The following is an 11,614-nucleotide window of genomic DNA, read 5'->3' on the forward strand; positions in this document are numbered from 1 at the left end:
TCCCGAGTGTATCGTAGAAGGATCGTGCCAGGTTCGAGATGAAGTTGGATCCTTGGTCGCTCAGTAGTTTCTCGGGGACTCCGTGCCGCGAGATCACTTCGTTCACCATAACTTCCACGAACGTTACAGTGTCCAAGCGGGCCACTGGGAACGCTTCGACCCATCGAGTGAAATAGTCAGCGAAGACGAGTATGAACTTGTTGCCTCGAGGAGTAGCCACTAAGGACCTATGGCGTCCACCACTAATAGCGAGAAAGGTCCCGATAGTTCTTGTACGGGCATCCTCTGCATTCGGCCATTTCTCCAAGGGCGATAGCCTTTACCACTGCCGCACACGGTGCATTCCCGAACATATTCGGCCACATCCTTCTTCCACCCGTGCCAGTAAGCGTGCTTGCGCACTTTGTCGAGCGTCTTAGTAATTCCGACATGAGCGGCAAGTACATCCTTATGACAGTGATGTAGTACCGTCGATATGAAAGGCAGGGGAATCACAGGAACTTCAAGAGTAGACGCCGGTCCAGCGCGAGCCTTCAGGTGTACGCGACGCATGAGTACTCCGTTCTTTACCGAGTAGTTAGGCGCCATCAGCAGGATTTTGGTGCGCATTTGAGGGTCCAGAGCTAGAGCTCCATCGCTAAGGAACGCTATCATAGCTTGGATCCAGGGTGTCCTCTTCTGTTCTTCCACGAAGCGAGTTTGTTGTAACCCGAACACATCAACGGGGGTCACTAGGAGTTGGTCGGTAACCTCTTCTTCGTCGGGGAACGGCTCGGGTCTAGCTTCGCCAGCGTCCTCGGGCAAGGTCCGTGAAGGGAGCAGAGTCGAGTCGAGAGTCGTAGTCTCCCCGACTTCGACAGTACAAGGAGGGGGCTCGTCAGCATCGTTGAGTAGCTCCGCCATAGAGATAGCATTGATGGTTTGGGTATACAGCCTGGACAGACCATCCACATGACCCATCGAAGTACCAGGCTTGTGGAACACCTTGAAACGTAATTGAGACAACTCCATGGCCCACCTAGCCAGCTTAGCGTTGCTCGTACGATTAGTTTCGTTGAATACCCACGTCAAAGCTTTGTGGTCCGTGTATAGGTCGAACTCGCAACGGTCCAGGTAGCAGCGGAACTTGCGCGTGGCCCAAACGATACCCCAGCACTCGATCTCCGACGTACCGTCCTCCTTATGGACCCAGTTCTTCTCGGAGCCAACTAGTAGCTTGCTCGCATAGGCCACGACTCTCTCGCGCCCCTCCACGGTTTGCATCAAGCACGCCCCTACAGCGAGCTTAGACGAGTCCACATATAGAAGGAAGCGCTTCGAAAAGTCGGGATACACCAGGATGGGAGGTTCCACCAGCTTACGCTTTAGCTGCAGGAAAGCGGCCTCGCAGTCGTCGCTCCAGAAGAATCGGGCCCCTTTCATCTTAAGCCGTTCGATTGGGGACGATATGGCTGCGTATCCCGGGATGTACCGCCTGAAGTAACTAGTCAATCCAGGAACGCCCTCACAGTGTGCAAGTCGTGCGGTCTGAGCACGTTCATCACCGACTTGACCTTTTCGGGGTTGGACAATATGCCAGACGGAGTGACGATGTGACCCAAAAACGCTACCTGGTCGCGTGCCCACTTGCACTTTTTCATCTTGAGCTTGAATCCCGCCGACCGGAACCGTTCCAAGACTTGTTTTAGTCGTACTAGGTGGGTAGGAAAGTCTTCACTGAAGACCACGCAGTCGTCGAGGTACACTAGACAAGTCCGCCACTTAAGGTCAACAAGCACAGTCTCCATCAGTCGTTCGAAGGCCGGTACGGCATTACACAGTCTGAGCGGCATTACGAGCCACTCGAAGAGACCATATTTGCAGGTGAAGGCAGTCTTCTCCACGCTATCAGCAGCCATCGGAACATTCCAGTAGCCGGATGCGATGTCCATCGTGGAGAACAGCTTAGCGTTGCCGAGTACATCTAGAATGTCATCGATGAGCGGCATCGGGTAGAAGTCCTTGATAGTCACAGCGTTCAGTCTTCGATAGTCGATGCAGAACCGTATTCCGCCGTCAGGTTTGCGGATCATAAGCACCGGGCTCGCCCAAGGGCTAGAAGAGGGTCGTATGAGCTCTTGCCTTAAGTATTCTTGTATCTCGGATTCCATCACGTCTCCTTCCGCCTTGGACACTCGGTAAGGGGGTTGCTTTATAGGCGAGTGCTCTCCAGTATCAATAGAAAACTCGAGCAGGTTCGTCCGTCCGGGGCGCATCGAGGTTTCGACGAACATGTCCTTGAACGGTTGGAGGAACTCCGTGAATATTCTCTTCTGTTCACTCCCCAATTTAGGCTCGTCCAGGTCGACGTAGAGCTCCTCCTTGAGTACTTTGTCCACTTCTGGTATGGATTCTTGAGCGACTTCGGTCGTCGAATTAGAGGCGCTAATGACCGAGTGGATCCACAGGTCTTGAGCTCCTTGGTCCCTAGTCTGGGCCTCGCCGGGCAGGGCGGTTCCGTGCTTTACACTCGCAGCGGCTCCTTGCTGAAGCGCCGACGCTGGGATTACCGTAACACTCGCCAATCGGGTGCTTCTCTTGACGACGGTATTCTCGATAGAGGGGTTGCATACTTCCACGATCACTAGGTCGTTATACACAGTGCACAGGGTCCTAGCAACTTTGATGGAGTCATCCAGCGCAGAAAGCCCTTCTATGAGGACGGTGGTCCCGTCGCTCAGTTGACCTTGCACCTCCGCAACTACTAGAGCTTGTCCACCAGGGCAGAGTCGAATGGTAGATGAGATGCGGGACAGGTAAGACTCTTCCACCCGAGGAGACCCCAGAGGGAACCTTTAGCGTGACTGTATTCTCGTCCAAGTCCACCACGGCGCGAAAGTCCTTGAGAGCGTTGGTGCCCAGGATTGCGTCGACATGTAGTTTAGGCACAACGGCAAACGGTATTCTCTTCTCGACGGAGCCCAATGTCACCGGCAAGTAGATTACTCCTTCTATATCGAGCGCAGACCCGGACACACCGTTCAGACTGCCAGCGTAGGGCATTAGAGGCGAGTTAGTTAAGCCGAGACGCTTCAATACCCGCCTATGCACTAGGCACGCTACGGCCCCGGAGTCGATGAGAAGTTCGGCCGGGAGGCTCTTGATAAATCCCCACGATAGAGCTTCCACGCCCCCTACCGATCCGATCACTCGCTTGCCGAGGGGAACGATTCCTTCTTCCTCGTCAGCGGACCAGTTATCAGTGGCGCTCGGTACTTCTACCAAACCTGGCTTGGGGCGAGGGTCAGGAGCGTCAGTGACGACGTTCACATAGCCGTACAACCCGTTTTCCTTATCTCGGGGAGAACAGTTCGGTCCGAGGGCTTCGGTACGGTTACCGAATAGAGAGGAGCAGTCGAAACTGACTATCTTCGGCGCAGGAGAACCTCTAGGAGCAGGATCTTTCCAACGACAGAGTCGGCAGGGTGAACTCCTCTCGAGGATCTTCAAGCGGAGTTCGTCAGCCCCTTCCTCGTAAAGGTCCGCAATTCTCTTAGTCAGTAACTCTTTCGATCGTGAGTCAGTGGGAACAGCGAGGCTATTGATCCCAGTCCTCGATCCGGCTTAGGAGATCTTGTGAGCCTAGTGGGGGGGCGGGGAGTCATCTTTCCTTTCTTCATCTAGCGATCCTTCGCCAATACACCCTTCACACCAGTCACCTCTACTTGAAGCTTCAGCCTTTACGAGGAAGTATACGGCTCGTCGCACTATGGCTCGCCAAGGGTCCGGCACGATACCGCGAGAGTCCAGCAACTCGTACTCGGTTTCACCGAGTTCGGAGGGCCTTTTGGGGGAACTCCCCAGGGTTAGCGCGATATTATCTTCCACTACAGAGGGGTCCGCGGGACACTCTTCTCCTGGTAGAGGAGGAACTCTCAGCTCCGGGAAGTGCACTACCGTCTTCGGCGCGTCCTGCCACGAGAACCTCTTCGTCGCGGTCCCTCCCCCTTCGTCGCGGTAATCGGAGTCGTCCGACGTCACAGAGTTGATCCGTACTGGCTTTTCCTCTTGGAAATTACGGTTGGCTCGCTTCGCTTCTCCGGACGAGGCTAGTGTCTTTTGGAACCATTCCAACCAGTACTCAGGAGTAGATAGTCGACCGGGGGAAGAATCTCGGGTCCTCGCTAGTTGTTCTTCGGGAATGCCTAGTAAGTCACTCAACTCGGCAAGAGACAATTCCTTCGATTGTTCCGCATTCTCAACTAACCGGCGCTTCAGTTCGACTTCATCGAGAGGAAACAGTCGGTCTTCGAGCTCTTTGTCATATTCTTCTTTCTCTTCAGTCAGCTCGGATGGCTTACCTTCTTCCAACGTATCTAGTTCCTCTTTGGTGAACACCCTCGCGAAGGAAGGCTCCTTCTCCGGTTCATTCTTTGGGGACTTAGTACTGGCGACGTCCTCAGAGTCCTTTTCGGAGGCGTCGTCTCTCTCAGGAGGGGTCACGTCTTTCTCCTGCCCGCGTGGGTCCGCCTTTGGTACTGGAACACTAGCTTCGGTAGCTCCATATTCTTCTCGGGTTGGGCTTTCGAGTACCTCCTTCACGTCTGGGGGTAACTCCTCCTGTATAGGGCCGTTATTGGACTCACCTTTTTCCTCGTCTTGATCGAGCACGCTCGAAACCACACTCTTGTGGTTCGTTGACGTCGACGGGTAGTCTCGTTCCGTCGAGGACGCCTGAAGTTGCGGCTTTTCCGTCTCTCCTTCCTTGCTTAGTTTTTCGTTCGTTGTTTCGATCTCGCTCTCTTGGTCATCTCTCGTAACCGCTCTTAGGTTCGTATTGGAGCGTTCGTCGACGTGCGCAGCTATTGCGGGACCGTCCCATACGGGTCCCGAGCCTACCTCTTTTACAAACGCTTCTCTCTCCGTCTTCCAACAGTCGTTGGGGTTTGAGACTACCGATACCCCGTTCCACACGGGCGCCGTACGTCCTTCATGCTCAAACGGCAGTATTTCTTCAGTTCTCGTCATATGTTCATTGCTTACGCTCGTTTCATTTCTTTCCGGTAAGGCGGAACTCATCCCACCTCCAACAGGACACACTTCATACCTCTTGGTCGACTCCTCCGCGGAGTTCAAAGTGTTCCCATTTGTGTCGATCCATAGACAAGAGGAAGGAGCGACACTCCCTTCCCCTCCCTCTCGCCCCCATCATTGCTGGCTGGGCGCTTGCCCTTGGACAGGTCCCACCGTTGCCCCTGTCGGACCGCCAAGTCTCTTCAGTGACGTCTTTAGAGGGCACTCCGCCAACATGTGACCCGATTCATCACACAGGAAGCACTTGCGTCCGTTCCTCGGCTGGGTGTTCCGGAATCCGCTAGGAGGGTCACGCTCACATTTAGGACCGATGTGGCCCACTTCCTTACAGTGAGAACAGGTGGCTTTGCCGCGGCGACAGTGAATACGACTACACCCCAGAGTGTGACACCGACCGCACACGAGAAGACCATCTTGGGTTCGCAAGTCCGGACCGACACGAACGCCCCTGATAGGCGTAATAGGAAGCGTTCCGGTAGGCTGATAGTGCAGAGAGGGGTTCGGATCAGAAGGAGAGTAGGCAGCAGCTACATTCATCGCTGGGGAAGCATAGGCGGTCGTCAGAGGACGCTCCATCAACTGCTGTTGCTGTTGAAGTTGTTGCTGTTGCTGCTGAGCGAGTAGATTCTGCGTCTGCTGCATCATGTTCATCATGCGTTCGAGGACAGCGTTCTCTTGGGAAGCTTTAGGGGACGGCACATTGTCGAACTCGGAGTCGTCTTCAACCGGACGGTGCATATTCTTAAGGAGCAGCATGGCCACAGCCGCAAGGATGGAGTCAATCATTGTCGTGGTGAGGGCGTTCCTCCAATCTCGAATCCGAAGTCCAGACAAGAAGTACTGGTAACGCATCTGAGTGTCGTAGCACTGAGCATCATCGCAGAGACTTGAGATCATGTCGCCCCACACTTCGGCGGACATTCCCCGGGGTCGTATAGTGTTCTTCGGATTCTCAATCAGTTGCAAAGGGGTCCGACTGATGAACTGGTTGTGGAACCGAGTTCTCAGAGCCTCAAAGCTGTTGATGCGCGAGTACATCCACCAATCTTCGCCGACCTTGCCTTTCAAGCACTCCCTGAAAGCGCTGAGACGCAGGGGTTCGTCCAGCCCTATCGTGGCGTTCTCGAAGGCCTCCCAGAAGGATCTAGCTTTCTCCACCGACGCTCCTTCCGAGTAAAAGGGTTGGAGCATGCGAATTGCGTTTCGGATGTTAGTGGGCATACCATACAGGCCACTAGTAGTCGAAGGCGTATTACCATACGTAGGCGAGGAGTAGTAGGAGTTACCTCCATATTCCCCATACGCAGGACCCTGGTGGGTTCCGGCAGAAGCCGTAGTTCCTCCGTTTCCTTGTGAAGCTCGGGTTGTTCTCGTAGGGTCGACTCCGTACGCGACTCCACTGGTAATCGAAGTTCGAGACCCCAGGCCTTGGGTAGGAATTTGAACGGTAGGCGACGAGACCTGGAAAGGAACCCTCTGAAGAACGGGGACGGTTACCGCTGGAGCGTTCTCCCCGCCTCCTCGCAAGTTACCGGAGGGCTGGAGACCCCAAGGGGGAGCGTTAGAAGTCCTCGGAGGAATACTTGCCGGGGAAGCACGTCCACCGTTTTCAGGGACAGTTGGTAGGGAGAAGAACGGGTTGAAGTCCTGCCCATATGACGTATTTGGGGTTCGGATTGTGAAACCTTGGTACGACGGGATTGCAGTCCTTACTCGAGTCGTAGGAGGGGGAGTCCCCACAAGACCGTTTCCACCAGTTCTCTCCATAGCGGCGGCAATTTCAGGAGGGGCCATGGATCTCAACCAGTTGAGGGAGTTGAGCCAACCTTGCACCGTACCTCGGCCGCCTCCGCCGTTCAGGGTCAGCATTGGGCCCAACTCTTCCGAAGTGAAGGTCGCAGGGACTTCGGAGCCCAAAGCGTCCGCGGGTGGCTCGACACCAGTACTAGAGTTGTTCCCCCCAAGTCGGTTAGCCGCTTGGTCTATGATATTCTGCACGTTTTGGAGGCCTTGCGTAGTCGACAGACTGGGTCGCATTCTCGAAGGCAGACTCTCGGTCGGGCCTTCTTCTTCCCGGACAGTGGCGCTCTCATCTTCTCTGTTGTTAGTAGCCGACATCTTGTCCTTCCTTCTGACGTTCTCCGCGAGACTTCACTTGGAGCAAGACCTTCTCCAGCTAGCAGACTACCCTGCTTCTCCACCAGATGTCGTATACCTCCTCTTCCTTCGAGGGTCGGGTAGTCCGCGGCTGTTCAGGGAGTACGGTCTTGTTCAGTGGCTGCAGGAACGGTAGATAGGAACACTAGAGAGTTGAAAATAAAAGTTTGTTGATTGGCTTGGCTTCCTCTTGAGTAGAAGGAGGGAAATATAAGACTGAGAGCTAACCGGAAGAGAGGCCTAACACCTTCTCGACCTTACATACACTACACTACATATAAAAAAAGGAAGGATTCACTTCGTTTGTTGTCGGCCTTCGTGGGACAACGGAGAGCTTCTGGGAAGGGGCTTGATGTCGCGAGGTGCTTTTGGTCCCACGACGCCAAGACTCCGGCGTTCTGGGGCCCCTTATAGGACCACCCTAACGGGCTCGGTCAGGGGCACGTGCGTGGTTGAGTTCAACGGGAACCACCCTGACGGGACGGCGGGGCGAGGAGTGATTCCAGGGTCTCGGGTCATCCAGACGGGAGGCAGAGCTCCTGGAATGACCCCTCCGTTCCCGGGTACGGGACACAGTACCTTGCCCATCACTATCCCCTCTTTGCCGACTATAAAAATTGCGAGGTTATTAGTTGAAACCTTGTTCCTTATTCAGGCAGATTTCTGTATACTGAAGGTGCATAAAAAAGAGTACGGCCTTTGTCCGGCCCGGCCATGGCCGGATGGCCGAAAACCGGTGCCGAAACCATGTTTCGGCAGCTGATTGGCCAAACGTTTACGGTCCACCTGCCAAGTTTACACGACACGGTAGAGCTCTCACATACCCCGTCTCTTTTTGTACAGTACCTTCCTACATAAAATACGCCTTCGACACTAGAGTGAGGTCTATCCTCATGGTTTTATGAATTTTGCACAATTTAAGACGTGGTCTGTCGAATACCGAAAATGCTCCTCATGTGATGCCGACTTTAAGACCGTATATTTGTTCTTAGCCCACTTTAAAGAGCTTGAGGACACGAGGAATGAACATTCACCGACAAAAAACATTATTAGCCCATTCGCTAGCAATACTTACAAAACGTGGTATAATGAATACATTGCTGTTCAAAATTTGCCAAGGTAATCGTTTTATAAATGAATTCCAAGTCCCTTTCTGTATTTTAGCGCCCTTGCATTTGAATCCCGTTTAAGATATTACCACCCCCCACTTTGGAGAGAGAAGCTGTGAGCTGTGAGCTTACCTGCGTGCCGAGCGCCAGTGCAATGCAGTCTGCCAGTGCCCCGTGCCCCTGAATGGTGTAATCCACCGCGATCTCAAGCCAGAGAATATCCTTCTTAGCGATGACGGCCATATCAAGTTGATCGACTTTGGTACAGCCAAGGACGAGACGGAAGAAAGTCGTCACAACACGTTTTGCGGTACTGTCTGCGAGCCACCGTTCACTGCCAGTGTCTGCAAGACACATCCCAAGGACACTCATGCACCTGGCAGTGCAGCTTGCGGCTGCACTACAACCGCCTACACTGAGTACACGTGCGTGCAATGGCGAAGGACTATACCAAGGACAGTATGCACATGGACATCGTTGGCTGTGCGCTGCCAAGATGGTGTGCTCAACGTGAGTGCATTTATCTAGACGTTTAGTATTGACTTACTGGGTATTTTGTAAACTAATCTACCTTTTGCGGAGCAGCGGTGTTCTGGCGGAGGCTGCTCCCTCACTTTGCGTTTTGACTCCTGTGGCTCACACGAGAGCAGTCTCACCAGACACCGCGGTCCTGTTGCGGCCTTTTGCCCGGCACATACATGCTGACATATTTCCTTTGATCACTTTCCTAAATTTGATTTTTCAGTGTATTTACATTTAAACGGCACCTACTCTTAGAAGCGATCGACACATGGAGAGCAATCCTCCTGTGACGAACCCTACGTCCCCACTGAAGCAAGAGTGGAAGTTGTTCGGCGCCCGCACGGTTCCTAAAATCCCAGTCGTACCGAGGCTCAGGCTGCTACTAAAATGTAGGTATTTATCAAGAGGCATCGTGTCACCAGCCCACAATGAGATGCTGAAGGAGTAGCAAGGATTCACGCTCGGAATAGCGAGTGGCAGCGACGTACACCAGCACCCCTGTCGGTCTACGACCAACAAATTCTGGAGGCACATCGCGCGGAGCAAGTTTAACGCTCACGACAAGAAGAGAAAGCCACATACATGGCAGTCAAGGGGCTTCAGCGCTTTACACCGACCACGGCATCTCAGCTGCGGAGTAATTGTGGCGAAGCCGCGGCTGGCAGATACTGTGAGCCATCGAAAGCGCGCGCACTAAAGCCAATATTTTCGGAATCTGAAGAACAACGTCCGAGCACGCTGCAAGAGGTCATTCAGGCCTTTGACGAGGCAGATGGCGAACAATCCACGAATGATTCGGTCGACGATGACTTTGTGGATGTTCTCGCAGCTCAGAATGCGGTAGACAGCAGCGAAGGCGACAAAGATTCGGTAGGAGGAACGAATGACGAAGGAGGCAATGCTGGTGGTAGTACGAGTGATGAAGCGGAGATGTACTCGGATTCTGCGGAAGATCACTCCACATTTGGTAGACCTCCAGATTTTTTTTTTTTTACCAAAGTGTACCAAACGTAGAAGAAATACAAAATTCCGACCCAACAGCTCCAGCGGAGGCGAAGAGCTTGGTTCCAATTTGCTGGACGGTTTTAATACGAAGTACGACTCGTGGAAAGTACTATACCGGGAGGTAAGAGCACTAATGGGCGTGGACATTTGTACCTGAGCTTGGCTTATGAGCTATACAAATGCTCTCTGTGTCGTCGCCCTAGCGGTTTCGTACGCCGATTTTAACCCTTCTAGTCCCGTATGCTATATAATACAGCATAAGTGTTATAAGAGGTTTTAATATGCAGCGAACAATGAAACATCAAACTTTTTCGCATACTGAAATTTGTATTGGTCGGTTGCAAATACTAACGGTGACTGGTTTCTCGCACGTCGCTACTGATCTGGGGTTAGAGGAGCCCGTCTACGGATGCTATCGGGTGGATAGAGGTTTGAGTCGATCACGCTATCCCGCTCCCTCCCCACTACTTTTGAAATCTCGGTCTCCCTCCGCCCCGCTCCGCCCAACTCGAACAGCATGAAAAAAAAACCTTCAAGCAGCTCTGGCGAGAGTTTTGCAAGCAAGGGTTGACATTGAAGCCCTCCACCGGCCTTAGTAGTGACCACCGCTACGTCCGCCAGGGAAGAAGCGTGAAAGGAAAGGATGGCGTCGACTACTTCACCGGTACAGCTCGCACCACTAGTTTGCATCGATTACAACAACTTTACTAACCGATTTGGCCCCTCAGGCGAGAAATCGCTACTGGGGTTGCTCGACAGCGTGGCTGATTAGCGTATAGTGTCATCGCTGGGACTATTCCTCCGTCCCCTTCGTCGACAGCATTGATGGCACCGCCTGCAGACAGCGGAGCGTGCGATGATAGGTCCACTTCTGCCGCAGCTGATCGCGTCGAAAGGGAGACAGCACCAACGTCTACCCCGCCTGCTAAAGAGAACGTGCCAGCTACGACGACCTCTACTGCGACGGCAACCACTGTAGCCAGTACAACTCAAGCTCGGGCTTCAAGTCCAGTTACTTCGGCTAATACAGCACAAGCTCGGCCCTCGACAGCAGCTGCTCGACCGGCTACAACACAAGTTGGGCCTGCGAGTGTGGCCACTCGGGATGCTACAGCACAAGTTCTGACTGTGCGTCCTGTTACTCTGGCTTCTACAGCGAAAACTTCAAGCGCTATCCTGTCTGATACAGCAGAAGAAAACACGATGACGCTGCCTCTGTATCTTGATACAGAAGAAGGTCATGCTGCAGTAGAGGAAGAGGAAAAAGTCGAACTTGATGACGTTGCAGAGCTCAACATGCACGATTCGAATGGATTCATTTCCGCTTTGTCCAAGTGTGAATGGTGTCAAAATGCGGATGCAGACGATCCCAATCTCTGTGACTCGGACTCGGAGAGCGACAAGTCTGATGGTATTGATACGGAAGATTATATTCACGAAGTAATGGACACGGAAGTGGACTTGGCAAGTGGACTTGGCAAGTGATGCCGCCGAGGATGCCCTGAACGACAACGATGACGGATTAGATGACGCCGAATTCTTCGAGGATGTTGCTGATGATGACTGGTCCCCTCGAGAAAATGCCAAGGCCAATCCTGATTTTCTCCGTGACGCGGAATTGAAGGCGGTTTCTTCTGCGTGGGTTGTATACGATCAAGACCACAGTGGAGACCTTCAAGTAGATGGTGCATCGGATCTTTACAATGGGGGGATGGCGTCTCTCTTGAAGTTGCGTGCCCCGAGCTGGT

At 53.2% G+C, this 11,614-nt stretch overlaps 1 protein-coding gene across 1 annotated transcript; it reads left to right on the forward strand.

The window, feature by feature from the left end:
- Window positions 1-7,944: 7,944 nt before the first annotated feature.
- PITG_18980 (uncharacterized protein) lies at window positions 7,945-11,351 on the forward strand (the record flags this gene model as incomplete). Its single annotated transcript, XM_002997293.1, has 7 exons — window positions 7,945-8,037; window positions 8,508-8,764; window positions 9,117-9,250; window positions 9,451-9,828; window positions 10,466-10,496; window positions 10,918-10,994; window positions 11,023-11,351. The coding sequence occupies 7 exons, from the start codon at window positions 7,945-7,947 to the stop codon at window positions 11,349-11,351; spliced, it is 1,299 nt and encodes a 432-aa protein (XP_002997339.1).
- Window positions 11,352-11,614: the final 263 nt, after the last annotated feature.

This window comes from Phytophthora infestans, genomic scaffold (genome assembly GCF_000142945.1).
Source record: "Phytophthora infestans T30-4 supercont1.77 genomic scaffold, whole genome shotgun sequence".
NCBI lineage: Eukaryota > Oomycota > Peronosporomycetes > Peronosporales > Peronosporaceae > Phytophthora > Phytophthora infestans.